The sequence below is a fragment of the Microcaecilia unicolor genome, chromosome 6, assembly GCF_901765095.1.
Source record: "Microcaecilia unicolor chromosome 6, aMicUni1.1, whole genome shotgun sequence".
Classification (NCBI taxonomy): Eukaryota; Metazoa; Chordata; class Amphibia; order Gymnophiona; family Siphonopidae; genus Microcaecilia; species Microcaecilia unicolor.
The window spans coordinates 273,015,770-273,039,777 of NC_044036.1; the positions used below are offsets into that span (position 1 = coordinate 273,015,770).

The following is a 24,008-nucleotide window of genomic DNA, read 5'->3' on the forward strand; positions in this document are numbered from 1 at the left end:
ATGGAGTTAACAGTAAAATAACTTGTATTAACGGTAACCCACATTGATAAACTCTCCCCTAATTGACTTGGAGGGAAGTTGTCAATGTGAGCTACTGTTAAGTCAGGTTATTTTACCACAAATTGGGTCATTTTAGCACAGGGCCCCATTTTATGCAATGAAACCCTGTGGTAAAATGACCTAACAGTAACCCATGTTGATAACTTCCTCCATTAATGCTCTATAAGGGGGGTTTATTGAACATGGCCCCTTACCCTTAATAGTCCCTCAGGTAGTCTGAGCCACCTTAAAACCACTAGTCCCGCCCAGGGAGGAAGTGAGATAGGAGGGGTGGAACCGAAAGGACAGGAACCAGGTAGGGCAGAGTACGGTTAAGAAGGCCCAAGGAACAAAGAACTGAAGCACCACCATATGCCTTTATGATATATGTCTAGCTACTGTGACCTGATTTGAAGACTTGTAAGCCTTGTTCTGAGGTCTGGCTGGGGCCAGACCTGGAGAAAGAGAGAGCAAAAACTTACAGACTGTGTTTGGGGCGTGGCAATCAGAAGCTACAGACTGTGTTTTGGGCCCTATCAGCCACAACTCTGTTTAAGACTTTGTTCTCTGAAGAGACTTTACCTTTGTTCCTAGGCCTGTGAAGTAATATGCCTCAGACTGAAGTTTAATAAAGCACTTATTTCATGTTTACAACCTTGTCTGGCTGTGTTATTGTGAAGGCCCACCCTCAATACTCGCTCACAGTATCACATACACCTTAATTCATCAGTTAGTGCCCTATAAATTCCCTATTCAAACAAATATATGAAACTCCTAACTGAATAAACATCTGAACATCAGGAAAAGTTGGTGAAAAAAAAAGAAAAGAAAACTAACCAAATATTTCTTGCCTGTGCATATCCCTAGAAAGTGCTTTACTAGTGTGTGTGTGGGAGGGGGGGGGGGGGGGGGGGGCTGGGCTGAGGGTGACCCCAGGGTGGGTAGTTATTTTTGGAGTCTGTGGCTATACAATCAAAATCTTCTCCAAAACCTTCTCACCAATCACTCAGAACAGGATCCCAATGAGGTGGCTATGTAGTCACAGGACAGACACACAAACCCCACACAGGAAAAATAACTGAAGGAGACTGGTAAAGATTAGAATAAAAATACCCATATATTGGATCTTTCTCAGGTGCACAAAAATATGCTAAAATAGAACTCTGAGAATAATAAGGCACATTGAAGCGTAATTCTATAACCCAGGCACTCTCGTTTCCATGTGCTTCATGTGCAAAAATGTTTAGACTACTACCCCAAATATTCAGCCAACAGTGGTGAGAGGTTTGCTGCCCATTGCTGGCGTTATTCTCAGATATTCAATGTCGGGCTCTATCTGGGCTTTGGCATTGAATATTCTTTTTTTTTTTTGAGCCAGCTAAGTCAATGCCCGCATAAGCCAAATCACTTAAAGACAGGACTGCTATTTATGCGGCCTGATTTAAACAGTTTACTAATGACATGAGGGGCTGAATATTGGCACTTAACCTGACTCTGCCCTTGGAACGTGCACAAGTTAGACACTTTTGAGTTCGGCGCTAACCGGTCATTTTCAGCGAAGATAACCAGTACAGCTAAAAATGATCAGAAAGCTATAAACAAGTGATTTAACTGGTCAGTGACCATTTCTGGTTGTTAAATTATTTTGAATATCAGCCGGCTAGAATTTACATGCTATCCCCTGGATTCTATATAACCCCTGTTTTGTTATGTATTTTCTTTAAATATTTTGTTTCTTTTTTTCTTTCTCTTTTTATATATATGGCTCTTTCTCCTGCTGACCAGAGTGCTATTGATCCCTTGAGAAAGCCACGTCAAGCGAAACAGGCACCTGTCGGGGCAATACCAGCACCTGGAAATTTAAGCTAAGTGAAAATTTAATCCCTCCCTCCCAGTTCCAGTGTAGTTGCCCCCCCTCCCCCCCCCCTCCAGCCACCCTGCGATGTTTAACTGCAAAATTAGGGAGCTGTGTAGTGTAATAAAACGCACCTGCAACGTTGTGAAGCTGACTCCATGGCTTCATTGAAGTGAAGGGTTTGTAAGGTTCGTCAGATTCTTCAGTCTGTCAACATCTCTCTCGGCCCCGCCCTCGCGCCTGTGATAGGTCCGCCGCCCTCGACGTCATCACGTTTTGACGTGAGGGCGGGGCCGAGAGAGATGGTGACAGACTGACAAATCTGACGAACCTTACGAACCCTTCACTTCAGTGAAGCCACGGAGTCAGCTTCAGAATGTTGGAGGTGCTTTTTATTATAGTAGAGAAGTGTGCTCAGGAATAGTCAGAACAGCCCTGACACTCCCATGATCCTCCCACATTAATAGCCCCTTTGCAGCTGCGTGATATGGAGCTTAGGCGCTCAGCATACAGATCAGGGGCGTAAGTCAGTTATGCACGCAACAGCTAATTAGTGCCAATTACAGCTTAACATCAATTATTGTTACATATCTACAAATAAATGCCAATTTAGTGCCAGTTGACTAATTATGCATAACTAACCCTATTCTATAACTGTGCCTAACTTTAGGCCCATCCCCTAGATTCTATAAATGGTGACTAAAGTTGTGTGCGCATATCAGACTGCATAGTCAATCTGTGCACACAACTTAATTGTTTAACAAGCTAATCAGAGCCAATATAATTGGCCAATAACAGGCAATTATTGACACTAATTAGAATTTATGCTTGCAACTTTCTAAGCATATTCTGTAAATGGTCCACATAAATTCTAATGCGTGGATCAAAAAAGGGGGCATGGCCATGAGAGGAGTATGGGTGAGTCATAGGTGTTTCTGAAAATTAGGTGTGCTGTTACAGAATATGCCCGATCCATGCCTAAATAAGACATTTACACCAGGTTTTAGTTCACGTAAATGGTTGCACCTAAATTTTAGTTGCAGGATGGCTGTTACGCGCATTCTATAAACTATGCCTAAGTTTAGGTGAGGTTTATAGAATAGTGTTTAGCATGGGATTTTTTAGGCACTGATTTTTTGGGTGCCATATATGGAATCTGGCCCCGTTTGTAAAATCAGCGGGAAACTGTGCATTTGCAAGGTGGCCGTACACAGGGGTGGAGTATAGGTGGGACATAGGCAGGGCTCCGACTTACGAAGTGGAGGTAATCCCAACATGGGTTTACCGCTCGCTAATCCGGAGTTACTGCCGGCCCATGCGGCCACTGGTGGTAGTTCCGACTGGAGCATGTTTCATTTCTGGCACTGGAGATTTTTTTTTGTCTAGCACGGTGCTATCCCGGTGGTAATTGGGAATCACCATGCACTGCCCAGTTACCACTGGGTTACTGCAGGAGCCCTTACCGCCACCTCAATGGGTGGCGGTAAGTGCTTCCTACCACATGGCCAAACAGTAAAGGTTATCTTACCGCATGACCATTTTTGGGGTGGGGTGCTTTTTACCCTCTGTGGTGAAAATGGAGTGGAGGAGTGGCCTAGTGGTTAGGGTGGTGGACTTTGGTCCTGGGGAATTGAGGAACTGAGTTCGATTCCCGGCACAGGCAGCTCCTTGTGACTCTGGCAAGTCACTTAACCCTCCATTGCCCCATGTAAGCCACATTGAGCCTGCCATGAGTGGGATAGCGCAGGGTACAAATGTAACAAAAAAAAATGGCCCTAGTGTGCGGGGAAAAATGACCCCTGCTGCTACTGCAGGGCCCTTTTTCCCGCAGCTTAGTAAAAGGACCCCTAAGTGCGTGTTGTTTTGGAGCTGATTTTTAAGGCGCAATTTATAGAATTTGACCCAACAAGCATAAGTTTAAGACATTTAAGATTCTGAGGCAAGCATATGTATCCCTTAAAACATTTTAGCAAATTTGAGATGGCATGGAGGCATATTTTCAAAGCCCTTAGACTTACAAAGTTACGTGATAGTAACCTATGGAACTTTGTAAGTATAAGTGCTTTGAAAATGGGCCCCAAAGTGCCCCTGGCCCCGGCCTTATCTCTATGATTGGAGAATCAAACCTTTTGCTTAACAGTGACATCTAATGGTCAGACTCAGGGTACGTGAGAATTGGCTTCCAAAAGGACCAATGAACTGTGGCCCCGGCCAAGGACTGTTGTGCTGACTGGGATAAATTGAGAGGGATGTGGAGACCTACCAAGTGGCTGCAAGTGAAGGTTCTAGAGCCTTGCAGAGGCCAATTCCAAACGAGCTGGAAGGTGAAGAGGAGCAGGCAAATTTTAAAAAAAGCAAAAATTGCCTTCTCCTTGAATAATCTTCTGACCAAAATGCACCACTATTACAAATCTGTGGCCAAATTTCACAACCCCCCCCCCCCCCAAAACCCCTGTAGATTATTATTCACTTCTAACTGGGGAAATAATGTTTTATGCTGTCAAACTTGGTATTGGAAAGGTCAAAAAGAAACTGCTATCACAGGTGACACCTGAGTTTGTTTCTAACACATAGGTTTCATACAATAACATGTATAACAATGATGCCTCTGTGAGGAATTTCTCCTTTCTGGTGAAACTGAGGTTTTCTGACACAGTTTTATAATTTTAAAAATGCAAATATGATGCTGCTGCCTATATGGGAAAAACATGATTAGAAAGGCACAGGAAATTCTTAGTTCTTAAATTTCAATTGACATTAATATGTGGTGGGGGGAAGGGAAGCCAGGAAAGAAAGAGGAAAATATGTCAATTATGATGTTTTCTGCAAAGGTCGTCAATTGACCAACCTATTGGTAATGTAGTGTGAAAACCGATAGCTTGCAGAAAAGAAGAGAAATGTGGGTGAAAAACAGGGCAACTGAGAATATAGTCACTTTATCAAAGGAGAATAAAAAGATAATCCAATTTTGAGGGCTATCAAGATTAGAGGCTGAGGTCCTCTGAGAAGCAGCAAGATGACAGCATTGCTGCCGATAACTGTATCCCCATCCTGTGGTTCTCCTTCTGCAGGAGGGACTTTCTGCACCTCTATTCTGCTGGGTTGACACTGATTGATTACCATATTGCTTTTGAGGTAGCCTTCTGAGGCTGCCTTCCAATAACGGCAGATTCTGGTGACTTAAAGCTGTGCATTCCATTAGCCCTTCGTAGGATCTTGCAGCTCTTTCCTCAGCATTGTTTTTTCTTGTTTTTATGTTTCTTCTTTTTAAATCTCGGACTTTCCACTCTGTTTCATTTGTGGAATCTGCCAGTAATTCCTGACTTCTCTGCCCACACATGCACGAAAGCTACAGTTGCACCTCTGGCTTTAAAAGCAGTAGCGAACATCAGATGCATGGGAACAGAGACTTTATGAAACAGAAAGTCAACACAAAGCAGATGACTGACAGCAGGGCAGTTATTGTATGGCAAACAGACAACCATACTCACAAAATATAAACACAGAAGGGATAATTTTAAGAATAACGGAAAAGAGCACCCCAGCATTTAGTCAGGTGCAAAACTATTCTTAATGGATGGTAGTTTTTAGATATGTTTTGTACCATTAAATACCTCACTATACTATCAGAGTTTTATATACCGCCAATATTCCAAAAAGTATTCAAAGCGGTTTACAATAAAAGAAAACTGACAGAAACGAGAAACTTACAATTCAAAATTGCATATTACCCGAATTAATTACACATAATAAAATTAAAAACAAAATCCACAATACAAGTCAAAATGGAATTATTTCTAATAGGTATGTCTTTAGCAATTTCCTAAATGAAAGATAAGAAAATACATATTTCAACTTCAAAGGAAGTGAATTCCATATATTTATCCCCTCCCCCCCCAAAAAAGAAAAGAAGCTTCCAAAACAGACTTCAGGGGGCCCTTTTACTAAGCCGCATAGGTGCCTACTCACCCCCAACATGCGCCAATTGGGAACTACTGCCCGGTTACCACATGGCCCAGGCTGTAATTTCATTTTTTACGTACACTCAATACGCGTGCCAGAAAATTTCCAGTGTGCAGTGCTAACCGGTCGGTAATTGGCATTGTACATGCACTGACAATTACTATCCGGTTAACGCACGAGACCTTACTGCTAAGTCAATGGGTGGCGGTAAGGCCTCAGGCCCAAAATGGACATGTGCCAATTTTCATTTTGCCGCACGTCCATTTTCGGTCCAAAAAAGGCCTTTTTTGCAGGTGCACTGAAAAATGAACCTGCGCATATCCAATACACGCATCTACACCAGCGCAGGCCACTTTTCGGCACACCTTAGTAAAAGGACCCCTAAATGAATATTTTTTTACCAATGGAAAACCTAGATTCAAAGTTCTCAAAAAAACAAGTTTTCTAACAGCTGATGGAAATACCAAGTTTGCTCAAACCCCCAGAGCTCAAACCAAATATTGATTTAAATATTAAACAAAGAATGTTGAAATGGATACGTTTTTGCATTGGCAACCAATGAATTATGCAAAATACAGGGGATACACTTCCATAACGCCCAATACCACTTTTTAATCTAATAGGCCTTCATTATCTAATCTGTTGTTATTGTGATTTAACCCATGTTAAATAATGAAAGCCCTATTATTCTCAGTAGGGTCTATTTAGTAACTTTAGGGATAATGTTTATCCACCCCTACCCTAGCTGAAATAATATTCAGCCACCTCTCTGACCTCATGTGCAACTTTCTTTAAATCAGTCACCTTACATTCTAACTCTTCTTACTCTCTTACCTATCTATATGTTACATCTTTGCTTTACCCTTCACTGTCAATTAAAATGTTCTATTACGTATTGTGTTGACATTGTAAGTAGTACACTATGCCACACTTTGTATTGTTATTTGAATACTTTCATTGCTGTAATTGCCTATTGCTCGTGTTTGATCTATTCTTACTGTACACCACCTTGAGTGAATTCCTTCAAAAAGGTGGTAAATAAATCCTAATTAAATAAATAAATTTTATAAAGGCATTGCCACATATATATGACAGTACAAGTACGTATGATGACTATAATTCACGTACTTGTACTCGACTCTGGAATAGGCATGTTCAGGACTGCGGGCACTTGATAGGGTTACCATATGGCTCCAGAAAAAGGAGGACAGATTGAGCCAATCTGGGTTTTACTTCCATTGCTTTCAATGGAATCATAACCTGGACTGGATCAATGTGTCCTCCTTTTTCTGTTTTAGTGGGTGCAGTGCACTTCAGGCAGGCGAACCCAGGCCCATCCCCCCCACCTGTTACACTTGTGGTGGTAAATGTGAGCCCTCCAAAACCCACCAGAAACCCACTATACCCACATCTAGGTGCCCCCCTTCACCCATAAGGGCTATGGTAGTGGTGTACAGTTGTGGGTAGTGGGTTTTGTGGGGGGGGTTGGAGACTCAGCACACAAGGTAAGGGAGCTATGCACCTGGGAGCAATTTATGAAGTCCACTGCAGTGCCCCCTAGTTGGTGTCCTGGCTTGTGAGGGGGACCAGTGCACTACGAATGCTGGCTCCTCCCAAGACCAAAGGGCTTGCATTTGGTAATTTCTGAGACGGGCGTCCTTGGTTTCCATTATTGCTGAAAATCAGAAACGACCAAGTCTAGGGACGACTATCTCTAGGGATGACCTAAATTTAAAGATTTGGGCGTCCCCGACCGTATTATCGAAATAAAATATGGACTTTTTTGAAGGTGTGCTGAAAAATAGACCAAAAAATGGACCTGCGTGCATCCAAAACATGCGCCTACCCCAGCGCAGGTCATTTTTTGCCATGTCTTAGTAAAAGGGCCCCTCAAGGTGGTTTACATAGTATATACAGGTACTTATTTGCACCTAGGCCAATGGAAGGTTAGGTGACTTGCCCAGAGTCACGAGGAGCTGCAGTGGAAATCAAGCCTAGTTCCCCAGGATCAAGGTTCTATGTACTAACCACTAGGCTACTCCCCCAAAACCCCCAAAGGGGTCCTTTTATAAAGGTGCGCTGAAAAATGGCTTGCGGTAGTGTAGGCACGGGTTTTCGGCGCACCTATAAAAAGGCCTTTTTTTTTGCCAAAGATGGCATGCGGCAAAATGAAAATTGTTGCGTGTCCATTTTGGGTCTGAGACCTTACCGCCAGCCATTAAGCTAGTGGTAAAGCCTCAAGCGGTAACCGGGGGGGGGGGGGGGGGGGTAATAACCTACGCATGCCAAATGCCACTTTGCTTGCGTCTGTTAATCGCGCCAGAAAATAAAAAAATATTTTTCAGACGTGAGCCAAAGATGAAATTACCGCATGAGCCACGCGTTATTCGGGTGGTAGCTCCATTTTTTGGCGCGCGTAGACGCTTACGCGGATTAGTAAAAGGACCCCCACCCCCAAAACCTGTCTGCTACCGCGGCTGACTCCAACGTCTTTCTTACAGAGCTTCGAGCTGTAGTTGCCTCTTTTGGCCAGAGGGGTCTCAGGGCAGCCCTGTCCTTGTATTAGGCTGCAGGGAGAGAGGCCGTGCGGCTCTGCAGTTGCACGGTGAAAGTTCTAATTCCCGGTGCGCCTTTTGTTTATTTATTTTTGAAACAATAACAACAACAATAGCAAAGGCCGGGAGAGTGAGGAAAACAATAAAAGGCCAGAGGGAGCGAGCGCGAGCCTAAGAGCCCCGGTTTTGTCTAAGAGCGTTGATGCATCCTCGGTAAGGGCATCGATGGCGCTGACTTCGCTTCTCCAGCTGCTGCTTGTTCGGCTCTGCTAGCGGGGCGCTGCTGCTGCCGCTGCCGCTGCCGCTGCCTCCCCCATTCCTCCTCCACCACCACCACCTCCTCTTCCTCCTACCCGGCTGCTTCTCTCTCTCTCTCTCTTGCAGCGGCTTAGGCAAGTCCGAGGCTTCTCCTCCACCCTTCTCCTCTCCGGCCATGAAAAGCTGCTTTTGCATGAAACGGAGGGACGAGGTGCCGCGGGGAACAGTTAAGTCTGACTCCTGAAAGCCATATTTTTTTTTCTCTCCCTTTGCTTTAGAAAGAATAATGGCAGTCTGAAGCCCACAGCCGGTGTGTGTTAATAAACTAGTGAACCTGTGTGAGAGGACGGGGGAGGCCTGGCAGGGCTGGGGCTGCAATTAAACTAAATGCTGCTCTCTTTTTCAATATTACCTCAACTTCATTAACAGGAGAGGTTTCACCCCCTTTGAGAATTGTTAATTCGGGCAGATAAAGGGACACAGGGTGGATTTTTTTTTTTTAAGTTGCATTGTTTTTTTTACAATGCACAATGTGACAAGAATGGCCTTTAATTTTAATTTTTTTTTCTTGTTTTGATGGCAGGGTTCGGGGAGGGGCGAGTTTTTTTTTTAAATTTTGTTATTTTATCGTGAAAGGTAGCTCAGAGTTGTTCAGGGTCCTTTGTCTTAATTTTGTGAGGCTGACTGTATAATAGGCAATGGAATAAGGTGGGCCGCAGACGCCATGGCCCCATCAGCATTTTCATTGAAAAAACAGTATTACCAACGAAAGGGTTTGAGGGTAGGGCTGGCGTTTGGTTTGCTTGGTTTTTTTCAACTGAAAAGATGTTCTGTTGCCTCTGTAATATATATCTAGGGTTTAATCACTAATGGTCAGGACATAATCGCTCTAAATCCATTAGTACGAAGCCAGGAGCTCCCTAACATGATAAAATGACATAAAAATATATATTATCTCATTATTAGGCCTGTTCACTATTTTATAAGTGGCACAAAGAAATGGATTATATAAACAGAGCAAAACTTGTATAAAAAAAAACTCCATGGGGCCAGATTACTAGATATTTATCATGTATGTAGGAGTGGGGGGGGGGGATGGAAAGAACACATTACATCTGCTTGATATATGCTGTCTGTACTCTCTCCCCTGCACCCCTGGGTCTCTCATCTCTTGAGGGCTTTTACTGTGGCAGTAGTTTTGGGTCTTCTGGCAGGTGGAGGTAGTACCAGAAAGCATAGCTATCCAGGGAAACCTTTTACTGCCCCTGTGGGTTACCATATGACTCCAGAAAAAGGAGGACAGATTGAGCCAGCCTGGGTTTTACTTCCATTGATTTTAATGGAAGTAAAATCTGGACTGGCTGAATCTGGCCTCTTTTTTTCCTGGAGCCATATGGTATGGCCCCAGTGTAACTGTCTGTTCATCCTTCCTCTCACACCACCTGTGGATGTAAACAAACCTTCCCCTGCCACTGATGAACCTGTTGGCTGATCCTCCCTCTCTGCTCCCCCCTTTCGCTCTTGTAGAATATAATTTAATTCACATAGAAAAATGGCATTGCTAAATTATTTTCTGACTTCTCTTCCTCCCCTCAAACTAAATAAGTGTTGTTATCAAAGGCTTAGTCATGATGTACAAGGCTTTATATGAAGATAGATCAACTGAATCCGTTGAAGTGAATTTTCAGTTGTTTTAAATCAGGCTTGCCCAAGTTCAATCCTCAAGGGCTGCAAACAGGCTAGGTTTTCAGGGTATCCCTACTAAAAATGCATGAGAGAAATTTGCATTCCTGTTGTATCCATTGTATGCAGAGCTCTCTCGTGCATATTCATTAGGGATATTCTGAAAACTACTACTACTACTATTTAACATTTCTAGAGCGCTACAAAGTGTATGCAGCGCTGTACAAACACAGAAGAAAGACAGTCCCTGCTCAAAGAGCTTACAATCTAATAGCCTGGTCTGCTTGCAGCCCTTGAGGACTGAACTTGGACAAGCCACCTTTAAATTGTATGTATGTAAGGGGTTTGGGGGGGGGGGGATAAGCATGATTGGAAACTGTTCCTGTATTTCATTTTCAAAAATGTACACCTGTTGTACAGGGATGGGCAGCGTCAGTCCTCAGGACCACAACCCAGTCGGGTTTTCAGGATTTCCTTAATATGCATAAGATCTATTTGCCTATAATGGAGGCAGTGCATGCAAATAGATCTCATGCATGAGGAAATCCTGGAAACCTGACTGGGTTGCGGCCCTCAAGGACTGAGCATACCCACCGTATAATAGGTATGTCTTCACACACAGCTTACACCTTTGTTCAGCACATATATGTATGTAGTTTTAGCCGAATGAAGAGCTTAGTGTCTTCAGGACATGATGCGTGCTGGATTCCTTTGTGTTTTGTGAAATGGCTGGCTTTCTGAGGGATGTAGAATATGTGTGAATGTTGCTATCTGGGATCCCAATTGAAAAAATTACCATGAAATGTTTTCAGAACACTTCTGACTATGGTGGCTCATGGCATCATGACCAGTGTTCTTGTTAAGTCTAGGTGCCTTGAAGGAGGTGTCTCGTAGTTCACAGGAAGGTTAATGTGTGTAAGTTTGGCAGAAGTGGAAAAGTAGCCTAATGGTTAGAGCACCAGGCTGAGAACCAGGGAAGCCAGGTTCAGATCCTACTGTTGCTCCTTGTGATGTTGGGTACGTCACTTTGTAGCTGGGTGGGTCGCCAGGGGAGCGGCCACGCCCCCAAACGGGCCGGACGGTATCGGCGCCTATTTTTCACATGATCTGTCATGTTTAAAATGCGCACCGGCACCCTCTGCTTCCCCCATGCCCTCAACTTGGCTGCGTTTCTGGTACAAACTCAGATTGGATGCTCTCTAGCTTCAGGAAGATATCTACTGTACCGGAATGTAACTCATCTTGAATTATTGAGAAAAGGTGAGCTAAATCCTAGTGCAACAGCGATGGTAGTAGTACAAGTGCTTAGTAAGCTGAACTCATGTACATAAAGTTGCCCCCATCCAGGTTAGCCCTGACGGACTCATCCCATTCTAGTTACACCCATAAATTGAAAACAAGGATTGGCTGAGGAGTGGAGGAGTGCTTTAGTGAATAGAGCACTTGGCTGACAACCAGGAAAGCCAGGTTTGAATTCCACTGAGGACACTGAAATACCTAATGCCCCTAAATGTAACTCAACTTGAGAGCTACTGCTGAAAAGTTGTGAACTAAAAGCAAATAAACCATACTTGCATAAGACATAAAATCTTATTGTGAAGGAACAATTAACTTCACATTTGAAGGTGATATGTGATTTAAAAAAAGCTAAAATATATAATTGGGAAGCATTTTTCTACTATCCACAATGTAATAGCCTTCTAGTTTGGAAACAGAGGTGGGGGAGGGAGGGTTGATGGAAGGAGAAAGGGTAGGGTACCCCACTTATATTGCTAGATCAGCTGACATAAACACCACATTGGTATGTCAGCTAATCTAGCAATTTATTTGGTTGAATATCTCATTGTATTGTTAAAAATAAACTCCAAAGAAAAATAGATGGATTTGGTTTTGTAGAGAAGGTGGAAGGTAACTAATGGGACACTGTTGTACCAGGGTACAAATTATATTGTAGTGATAGAGGGGAATGAATTGGTGGAGGGGTAGCATTTTATGTTAAGGTGGGCCTTGAATAGAATAGACTAAAAATTCTGCAGGACACAAAAAACATTTTGGAATCCCTTTGGATAGAAATTCCATGTGTAGAGGAGAAAAGGATAGTGATAGGTGAGTACTACCACCCACCTAGAAATGAGGGAGGCTAACAAACTGGGCAACAGAATAATATTGACTGGGTAAATGTAACATCAGGGTATGCCAGGGAGGTAAAATTCCTTGATGAAATCAATGACTGCTTTATGGAGCAGCTGGTTCAGGAACCAACAAGAAGGGGAACAATTGTAGACCTAGACCTTAGTGGAGCGCATAATCTGGTGCAGGAGGTAAGTGGCCTAGGCGCCATTGATAATAATGACATGATCAGATTTGATATAACCTCTGGATTAAGTATACACACAAAATCAAATATGTTAAAAAGTGGAGGAGCGGCCTAGTGGTTAGGGTGGTGGACTTTAGTCCTGAGGAACTGAGTTCAATTCCCACTTCAGGCACAAGCAGCTCCTTGTGACTCTGGGCAAGTCACTTAACCCTCCATTGCCCCATGTAAGCTGCATTGAGCCTGCCATGAGTGGGAAAGCGCGGGGTACAAATGTAACAAAAAAATTTTTTAACTTAAAAAAGACTATGATAAAATGAGGAAAATGTTTGTATTTTACCAAACTTAGAGGAGCATTTAGATTATCAATCTGTTATCATGGTTGTATAACACTTCATTTTCACATGGTGGGTTTTGAAAATTTACAAATAAAATTTGAAAATAAAATCCTGAAAACCCATACTATATATATTCCGTGTATTAAAAAAGGAGGAAGAAAGGCCAAATGACAGCTGGCATGGTTAAAAAGTGAGGTGAAAGAAGCTATTAGAGCTAATAGAAAATCCTTCAGAAAATGAAAGAAGAATCCGACTAAAAATAATAGTTAACAGCATAAGGAATGGCAAGTCAAATCCAAATCTCTGATGAGGAAGGCAGAGAGACTTTGAAAAGAAGATTGCATTGGAGACAAAAACACCTAGAAAAAAGGTTTTTAGTAATATTAGAAGCAAGAAGCTGGTAAAAGAATCAGTTGGACCGCTAGATGACTGAGAGGTAAAAGGGGCACTTAGGGAAGATGAGGCCATAGCAGAGAGATTAAATTAATTATTTGCTTTGGTTTTCAATGAAGAAGATGTGTGGGAGATACCAGTGCCAGAAATGGTTTTCAATGCTGATGAGTCAGAGAAACTGAAACAAATCTCCGTAAACCTGGAAGATGTAATGGGGCAATGTAACAAATTGAAGAGTAGCATATTGCCTGGACCGGATGGTATACATCCCAGAGTACTGATAGAATTGAAAAATGAACTTGCAGAGCTATTGTTAGTAATTAGTAATTTATCTTTAAAATCAAGCATGGTACTGGAAGATTGGAGGATGGGCATTTTTTTTTTAGAGGTTCCAGAAGTGATCTGGGAAATTATAGACTGGTGAGCCTGATGTCATTGCCAGGCAAAATGGTAGAGACTATTATAAAGAACAAAATTATACGGCATATACATAAGCATGGATTAATGAGACAAAGCCAACATGGATTTAGTCAAGGGAAATCTTGCCTCACCAATCTACTACATTTCTTTGAAGCAGTGAATAAGCATGTAGATAAAGATGAGCCGATCGATATTGTGTCTGGATTTTCCAAAGTCGTTTGACAAAGTACTTCATGAAATACTCCTGAGGAAACTAGAAAGTTATGGGATAGGAGGTAATGTCCTATTCTGGGTTAAAAACTGGTTAAAAGCTAGAAAACAGAGTAGGGTTAAGTGATCAGTATTCTCAATGGAGAAGGGTAGATGCGGGATTCCAGAGGAGTCTGTGCTGGGACCGCTGCTTTTTAACATGTTTATAAATAGAGATGGGAATAACTAGTGAGGTAATTAAATTTGCTGATGACATAAAGTTATTTAAAGTTATTAAATCACAATACAGTGGTGAAAAATTGCAAGAGGACCTTACGAAACTGGGAGACTGGACATTCAAATGGCAGATGATGATTAATGTGAGCAAGTACAAAGTGATGCATGTGGGAAAGTGGAACCCGAACTATAGTTATGTGATGCAAGGTTCCACATTAGGAGTCGCCGCCCAGGAAAAGGGTCGAGGTGCCATCGTTGATACATTGAAACCCTCTGGTCAGTGTACAGTGGTGGCTAAGAAAGCAAATAGAATGATAGGAATTATTAGGCATGGAAAAAAGAAATGAGAATGTTATAATTCCTTTGTGTTGCTCCATGGTGCGACCGCTCCTTGAATACTGAGTGCAATTCTGGTCACCGCATCTCAAAAAAGATATAGTGGTATTAGAAAAGGTACAGAGACGGGTGACGAAAATGATAAAGGGGATGGGATGACTTCCCTATGAGGAAAGGCTAAAGCGGCTAGGGCTGTTCAGCTTGGTGAAAAGATGGCTAAGGGGAGATAGGATAGAGGTCTATAAAATAATGAGTGGAGTGGAACGGGTAGACATGTATCGATTGTTTACTTTTTCCAAAAATACTAGGACTGGGGGGAGGGCACAATGAAGCTACTAAGAAGTAAATCTAAAACAAACTGGACAAAATGTTTCTTCATTCAGAGTATAATTAAATTCATTGCCAGAGAATGAGGTAAATGCAGTTAGCTTAGCAGAGTTTAAGAAAAGTTTGGATAATTTCCTGAAAGAAAAGTCTATAAGCCATTATAAAAGGAAAAGGAGGTCACTCAGAAACCACTATGCAATACCACAATGCACTCTTCTTAACCATGTATGTATGCACCTTAGTGTAATACCATTTGTAATCCTGTACCCGGAAATGGCGATCGCCATCACGGCATAACGTAAGCCACATTGAGCCTGCAAATAGGTGGGAAAGTGTGGGATACAAATGCTATAAATAAATTATGATGGACATTGAAAAATCTACTTCTTGTTTCTAGAATAAGCAGCATAAAATCTGTTTTACTATGTGACCTGGATTGGCCACTGTTAGAAACAGGATACTGGGCTTGATGGACATTTGATCTGCCCCAGTATGGCAACACTTATGTACTTAAGACAGCCTGTTCAGGCAGATATAAGTGGACATTTTAAGAAGGATTAGTCACATTTGAGATATGCATAAACCAATACTTAAGATGTTTATGCAAGAAAAAATGTTTGTTCCCATTCTGAAAAGCTGGATATGCACTTCAAAAATCCAGTGTATGTAGATGTCAAGGGGATGTGGTCTGGGCGTGTTTGGGTGGAGCTTTTATTCCCCATTTCAGAAGAGGAATAAATGTTGGTCCTAATAGATTGACGTCAGGATTTACACCTGCTAACAAGCTTTGGATTTTGGCAAACTGCTCTGACTGAAGAGCTCCACTGGAGGGATTAGGGGAGTTGCTCCCTTAATCCCCCAGTGGTTTTTGTTACCCCTCCCCCCAGCCGTCCAAACTGGGAAGGGATATTGGTCTCTGTAACGGTGTCGGGCAAGTACCTATTTGTGTTTCTAAACTAAGATAAATGTCTATATTCTGTCACATACGTGTTTATGTTGCTGTTTGAAAACATAACCTGTCACGTCACTGCGCTCCTCCGGGGTCATACTCCAGGGGCAGTGACGTGAAGGCGAGAGGAGGAGCGGCTGCAGAGACTGCGTTGTAAGACTCGGGCATTTGCGAATGATTTGGGCTGGGTTTAAAAACATTTTTCGCTTCTTTTCTTTTTGTAGTGGCCGCTGCTGCTCAACAGGAGAAGCAGCAGCGGCCAGACAGCATTACTACTGTCACCTGCGGGTGGTGATGGGGTTTGATGCGCCAGGGGGGTGTTGATGTGCTTGGGGGGAGGGATTGGGGGGGATTGGGTGATGCGCCGGGGGGGGGGTTCTGTGGTGCCGCGCTTGTATTTTTTTGATGCGCCGCTCCCTGCCACTTGCTCTGACAGCTGATTCCCAGGTGTTTCCCTACTCCTCCCCCTGCCTGGGAATCGGCTGTTAGTGACGTCATCCTGGCTAAGGAGCCTAGCTCAGCAACTCTAGGAGTCACGGACACAGGCAGTCCCTCATTAGAACGTTGGTAGTGAGAAATATTATATAGGATGACCATCTTGGCGTTTTGCGCCAGCTGATTTTTAGCACGAGCTAAAAACGCTAGCACACCTTAGTAAAAGACCCTCTTGAGTGCTGAATATTGCACTTAACCAGCTATGCATTAGCTGTCTCTGCAAACCCAGAAATTCAGTGCTGGTACCTAGAAATAGCCTGGCATTAAGCTGGCGGCAGTCAACAAAATTGATCGCTGCTGGCTGAATATCGGGCCCGTGACTTTGCACGTTTGTTTTAAAATGTAGTACTTTTGGGGGCAAAAGTCCATGAATATTTTGCATTTAATCTTATTTTAAGCAAAGTTTTTTTTTTTTTTTTTTTCTTCTCTTGGAACTGTAGGAAATTAGGCCCCGAAGGAAAAGGGTGTGCCACTGTCAAGAATTGTGGAAGCAAAGTAGTACCTCTGGGAGTTTATAATTTTTGGCCTACTTTTTGTCTGCGGATCTAATCCGACTCTTAGTAGATTTTACTGTGAGGTTTAAGATGTATAGGGATGAACGTGTTTTCAGTTTTTATTTTTATCTTCTGTGCGTTTTCACCATAATTGCTTATGGTGAACATTTCCAACATAGTAGTTTGTTAGGCATGCATACTCAATTCCTGGTATTGATTCTTTAAGCTGGCATAGAAGACAATCAGTATTGCAGATTGCTGTGCCTCCCCAGTAGTAGAGAGAAATTGACCCTTCAATGCTGGGGATAAAAACGGTGATGGATTTCAAAAATGCCTGGGATGTATACAGAAGATCCCTGCTTAGAAACAGAGCATGGGGGGTGTAACCTGCATGAAACAGCAGAACAACTCTGGCTGCTTTGATGGGCAGACTGCATGGACTATACTGGTGTTTTTCTGCTGTCACTTACTATAAGCATAAAAGTGAAGATGTTTTGCTAGTGAGGGATTTTAATTGCGTGTAACATTATTTATCCCAAAGAATGGTTAAGAAAGCAGTGGTAGAAACCCTAGGAAACAAAAGTGGAATTTAGATACATCCTGTATGTACTAATGACATGTATCTGTTACAGTATATATGCTCTGTGTTAGTGCAGTGTTTTGCCTGGAGAAAGACATGGATTCATGGCCTAAGTCTAATGCTACTCACGTTGACCCAGGGGATGTGGGGCAGGAAAGCTGTGCAGATCATACTGCTCTCTAGGCATCAGAAATTTTGCATGATAGTAACAAGATTCTAAGATGAATATTGGAACCGAGTCTGTTTCCTGGTTGATGCTTTTTTTTAGTAAGTCATTGATGGTACGGGATGATTTTTTGTAGCTGTCTGCTTCATGTGCTAGGAAGGGAGTTGTCTTTTTCCCTTGCTTTGCAGTGGTCGGGCCACAGCAGACAGATATCTGAAGCTTTACCCCCACCCTGCTCTTCACTGGCACTAAAAAGCAGCTTCTGTGTGGTGCAGAGAGGTGAGGTAATGTGGGGAACAGTTTAAGGTTTCATTCATAGGAAACCTTTTACTCAAAACTCCCCCCCAGACCCTAAAATTTAAACAGGGAAATGCAAGGAAGGGGGGCCTAGAGGCCACAGACAAGTCCTGATGGGCAGTATATATAAAAATGTCAGTTCTTTTGCAAGTGTGGTCTTCCTCCTTTCATGTGTTTATGTTCACTATTGTGTTTTCTGAATGTTTTTTTTTCTGATATTGCAATATGTTTACAGGTTAATATGCCCCACTTTGATGCCAGGTTTTGTCATTTGCTATTGCTTATTAAGGCTCACGTTCTTTGGGAATCTACTAAATCAATTTTTAAATGTTTTAGGTGACACTTGTGTGTTACCAAGGCTTGGATTCTGATGTAGGTAACAGGGTATTGTTTTTGTGAAGGGAGGAAGTGTTCTAAGGGCATGTGTGGATGGGGGCTAGAAGGACAGTCGGCTGGGGCTTCTGTATCACTAGAAGTTATCTGGCAGATTTTGGATGAAGGATACACTTACTGATCTTCCCAGTCCCTTTTCCTGAATCCAGTAATGAATAGGTGGGAAAATGTGAGATACAAATGTAACAAATAAAAATAAAATAATATACACACAGTGGTATTTGTGTTGGATTCTAGGTCAGCTGTATTGCAGAGGGATCATTGCTGTTGGTTGGAGGGAGCCATATTAATTGAGCAACTGCAGGACACAGTAGCCAAAGTTATTCCTTCCTTCCTTCCTTTGGAAGGAAAGACCTGCGAGCAAGAGCAAGCAACCTGCATTGTTGGTGAGATTAAACAAATGGGGAAAGCATGTAGAGCATGACTCCTGAAATCTTCCCAGCTCCTCTGCTTATATATCTCTTTTGCCTCTGTGTAGGCCTCTAATCTGGAGAGGGTAAGGGACAGGCAATTTGTTTACAAATATTTAATATACTACCATTTGTAAATACATTGATGGTTTACATACATTGATAGTCTCCTTCTCCCTCCTTCCCTGCCTATCTATTATTGTAGTTCTTTTCTATATTCCTCTCCCCTTATTGGGAACCACTCTGAAACACCTCTTAGGTGCCATGTGTATCAAATCCAAATAAATTTGGACACTTTAATTATAGTCTGAGGTAGGAAAACTCAGCTGTGGGTCTTACTAGCAGCAACCACTGTACCAAGGCCTTCGTCATAAAAAAAACTGAAAGAAAACATTCCATAGGTTTGTAAGGAAAAATAAAAAGTTAATTTGTAGAAAAAGGTTGTCAGCCAGTCTGGGATGGTACTAAAATAGCTGATTAGTGAGAGTAAGCCTGTTTCTATATATTGCAGTTGGGGGGGGGGGGGGGGGGGGGGGGAATTGATTGACAGATACTCCTGGACAATCTTGAGTCCTGAATGGCCTTGTATTCGGTTTAGGATGAAACTCGCTGTGATCTCAGTCATCTTGTCTTTACAAGACTGAAACATTTTAATTATGGTGTTGGTGAGGGTTGAAAAGTTTGTAGGACATGCCATAACAAATAGAGCATAACACTGGAATTACAGGGTTTAAGAGACCAGCAACCAGGAGTGTGACCACAGGGCTTTCATTACATGCCACCACAGATTTATGGTTATCAGCTAGACCCATCCTGGTTTTCTACCTACGTGCTTGCCTGGGCTTCTTTCAATTTGTGTTTCTTAAGAAAGAAGTTGTCCAGGCTTATGCTGGGTGGAAAATCAGAATCTGCTTGGTCACAAGCTGGTACTAAGAACATGATCAGCTTAAAGCTGAAAGGAAAGTGACTGAAGGCTGGAGACAGAGGGTTATTAAGAAATGCATGAAATACACGGGAACAAGAGGCTGAGAAAGGAGTAGGAGATCAAGGTATGGGGTGGGGGTGGGGAAAGGGTAAGAGGGAGTGGGTTGTGAAAGGGGTGAAGAGAAAGAGCTAGTAATTAGGTAAAAGGTAGAAATTTGGAGGACTGGAGGATGAATGGGAAAGGAGTGATGAAACTTGAGTGGATAGAAACAGAAGAGAAATGGAAGAAAGTGCTGAAAGGGAAAGATAAATGCTAAGAAATATAGGGGAATAAGTGAAGGAGACAGGAGAGAAGAAATGGCAAATGAGCAGGAGACCCTGGAAAGGAGGAAAGTAAAGCTATTATTATATTGGTAATTGGAATATATTAGCTATCTGTCTTTTATATTTTGCTCAGTACAAGGAGAAGAATATTTCTTTTGTGTTGCACAGCATGCAGAATCTAGTTTACAACTGCATTACATATTTCTGTTTCTAATTTGTGGTCACTTATTCTGTATTTAAAATATTTTCTCCGAGGACAAGCAGGCTGCTTGTTCTCACTGATGGGTGACGTCCACGGCAGCCCCTCCAATCGGAATCTTCACTAGCAAAGTCCTTTGCTAGTCCTCGCGCGCCCGCGCGCACCGCGCATGCGCGGCCGTCTTCCCGCCCGAAACCGGCTCAAGCCGGCCAGTCTTCTTTTGTCCGCACTCGGTACGGTCGTGTTTTCGCCGTGTCGAGCCCCGGAAAGTCGACCTCGCGCGTCCTTTTTTCGTTGACGTGTGTTTTCTTCGGAAAATCTTAAAAAAATTGTTGGGAAGTGCTCCGGAAGCCCCCCGGGCTTCGTTTGTCCCTTCCCGTATTTTTCAGTCTTTGCCCCGGTAAGTTTTCTTTCGTCGTCGGGGTAGGCCTCTTTTCGGCCTCGGTCGAGATTTTCTCCCTAAAACTTTTTGGTGCTCAAATTCGCCATTTCGGATTTTGATTTCGCCGGCGTGATTTTTCCGCCCATGACATCGAAGCCTTCCAGCGGCTTCAAGAAGTGCACCCAGTGCGCCCGGGTAATCTCGCTCACTGATAGGCACTCGTCGTGTCTTCAGTGTCTGGGGGCCGAGCACCGTCCTCAGAACTGTAGTCTGTGTTCCCTGTTACAAAGGCGGACTCAGGTAGCGAGATTGGCCCAGTGGAACGTTTTGTTCTCGGGCCTTTTCGTCGGCATCGACACCAAGGTCATCGAGTGCATCGACGTCGTCAGCGTCCAGACCTTCATCCTCGGCCGCCAGTGCATCGAGGCATCGGCCCTCTGCATCGGCGCCGAGACATCGGATAGCTGCATCGACGTCGGTGGTACCGGGACCTCGTCTGCTGATGTCGTCGGACGGTGGTGCATCGTCAGGAGTGCAGGTGAGGGCTGTCCATTCCCCTGCTGGTGGCGGTGAGCCTTCGGGTGGGTCTCCCCCTACCCTGAGGGCTCCTGCGGTACAGCCCCCCCGAGATCGACCTCCTTCGACCTCGGCCCCGAGGAAGCGACGGCTGGATTCTACGTCCTCCTCGTCGGTGCCGGGGAGCTCCGGTGACATGCTTCGGAAGAAGTCGAAGAAGCATCGACACCGGTCTCCTCCCCGCGTCGGCACCGAGAGCTCTGGGTCGCCGAGGGAGTCGGCACCCAGCAGGCATCGGCACCGAGAGGACCGCTCACCCTCTGTTCAGGAGGTGTCGATGCGCTCCACTCTGGACAGCCCGGAACAGCCTCCACGCCCGGAACAGGTTCTGACGTCGACGCCTGCATCGACCTCCATGCCTTTCTCTGCAGCCGCTCTGAACGAGAGCCTCCGGGCCGTTCTCCCAGAGATTCTGGGAGAGCTGTTGCGCCCTACCCCTCCGGTACAGAGACCAACTCTGTAAGGGTTCACCTTAGTGCAATCAGTGCATACCATTACCGTGTGGAAGGTAAGCCGATCTCAGGACAGCCTTTAGTTGTTCGCTTCATGAGAGGATTGCTTTTGTCAAAGCCCCCTGTCAAGCCTCCTACAGTGTCATGGGATCTCAATGTCGTTCTCACCCAGCTGATGAAACCTCCTTTTGAGCCACTGAATTCCTGCCATCTGAAGTACTTGACCTGGAAGGTCATTTTCTTGGTGGCAGTTACTTCAGCTCGTAGAGTCAGTGAGCTTCAGGCCCTGGTAGCCCAGGCCCCTTACACCAAATTTCATCATAACAGAGTAGTCCTCCGCACTCACCCTAAGTTCTTGCCAAAGGTCGTGTCGGAGTTCCATCTGAACCAGTCAATTGTCTTGCCAACATTCTTTCCCCGTCCTCATTCCTGCCCTGCTGAACGTCAGCTGCACACATTGGACTGCAAGAGAGCATTGGCCTTCTATTTGGAGCGGACACAGCCCAACAGACAGTCCGCCCAATTGTTTGTTTCTTTTGATCCCAATAGGAGGGGAGTGGCTGTGGGGAAACGCACCATATCCAATTGGCTAGCAGATTGCATTTCCTTCACTTATGCCCAGGCGGGGCTGGCTCTTGAGGGTCATGTCACGGCTCATAATGTTAGAGCCATGGCTGCGTCGGTAGCCCACTTGAAGTCAGCCTCTATTGAAGAAATTTGCAAAGCTGCGACGTGGTCATCTGTCCACACATTCACATCTCATTACTGCCTGCAGCAGGATACCCGACGCGACAGTCGGTTCGGGCAGTCAGTTCTTCAGAACCTGTTTGGGCTTTAGGATCCAATCCACCCCCCGAGGGCCCTGTTTGTTCTGTTCCAGGCTGCACTCTCAGTTAGTTGGTAAATTTTTTAGGTCAATCTCAGTTATGTCCTCGCCGTTGCGAGGCCCAATTGACCATGGTTGTTGTTTTGAGTGAGCCTGGGGGCTAGGGATACCCCATCAGTGAGAACAAGCAGCCTGCTTGTCCTCGGAGAAAGCGAATGCTACATACCTGTAGAAGGTATTCTCCGAGGACAGCAGGCTGATTGTTCTCACAAACCCGCCCGCCTCCCCTTTGGAGTTGTGTCTTCCCTTGTATTGTCTTGCTACATACTGGACTGGCCGGCTCGAGCCGGTTTCGGGCGGGAAGACGGCCGCGCATGCGCGGTGCGCGCGGGCGCGCGGGGACTAGCAAAGGACTTTGCTAGTGAAGATTCCGATTGGAGGGGCTGCCGTGGACGTCACCCATCAGTGAGAACAATCAGCCTGCTGTCCTCGGAGAATACCTTCTACAGGTATGTAGCATTCGCTTTGTGCTAATCCCCAAAATGCTCAGCATATTACCCTAAAACATCAGAAATAATAACTCAACAAAAGTTTATAACTTATATAAAGCATCACAAATGATAAAATACCTCACTAAATAGAAATATAGATTTGCATAAAAATGTAGATGTTTACTTATATTTTGAAAACTTAAAATTTCTCTTCTGTCTGTATCTTTAGGATATAGTAGGGGAGAAAAATATGCTATGCGCATCTGTTGTCTGCAGGTCAATATTTAAACTCTGCTGTCGTCATTTTTGCATACCGGCCGAGGCATTTAAATTACAGATATTTAGTTCTTTACTCTCCAGTAAAGTTGACACATCAATTTTTCTGTATTTAACTTTGTCTGGGTAGTGTCTCGATAGTTCTGCTTATTAGATAAACTTCCTGATCTGGCCATGCACTATTCTAGTACTATCCAAACAGTGTCGAGGCAGTCTAAGAATGTTCAGCAGGATTGTCCGTATAATGCCGCTGAATATTGAGACATAGCTATGACTGAGCCATTTGTTTGGATAATGGCTGCAAATATTGGGCTTCTATTATTTTTTTTTCTGTGAACATCTGTCTGTTTTGTGTGTGTGTGTGTGACTGAAATTAAGATCTGCCAGCAAGTAGTTTCTGTGTAGGGCTCTAAAGCAGTTTGGCTTATTCTGCTTTCCCAGCAGCATGTATACTGGTGTTGAAGGGTGGGGTAATATCTTCAAGTGGGTTAATTTTGTGCATGCCATAACAGAAATGAGCCTTGCTCCTATGCCAGGGTATGCTGGAGGTTATTCCTGTCTCTGATTCACTGCTATTGCTCAGCTCGACACTTGGGGGCTGGGTGTGTTCACCAAAACCTCTTTATTCATAAGGCCTGTTTAGTGGGTAGGAAATGTGTACTTGTCAATTGGACCACGCAGAGCGCTCCCTCATATTGGCAATGGCGCAATAGACTTCATGCTTTGCTGATGATGGAACTTAGAGATTCTCAAATTAACTTTAAGACGCACCGTTAATTCTACTTGACATGGGAATGCTACATCAATAGCTTGGCACACTGGGCGCGGAGTCACATTCTTAATCATCTCGGAGCTCTTTCTAACACT

General features: G+C 43.9%; 1 protein-coding gene across 3 annotated transcripts in view; it reads left to right on the forward strand.

Moving 5' to 3' along the window:
• The first annotated feature begins 8,395 nt into the window (after positions 1-8,395).
• MVB12B (multivesicular body subunit 12B) overlaps positions 8,396-24,008 on the forward strand; it is a 313,178-nt gene continuing 297,565 nt past the window's right edge. The window contains exon 1 of one of the 3 annotated variants that reach the window (XM_030207471.1): positions 8,396-8,625. Coding sequence is in view for 1 of the 3 variants with exons in the window: in XM_030207469.1 (XP_030063329.1) it covers positions 8,846-8,896 (51 nt within the window). In the remaining 2 variants the exon portion in view is untranslated. Of the gene's footprint in view, positions 8,626-8,755; positions 8,897-18,546; positions 18,668-24,008 lie in introns of those variants that run through there. The other 2 variants (XM_030207469.1, XM_030207472.1) reach the window with 2 other exon arrangements.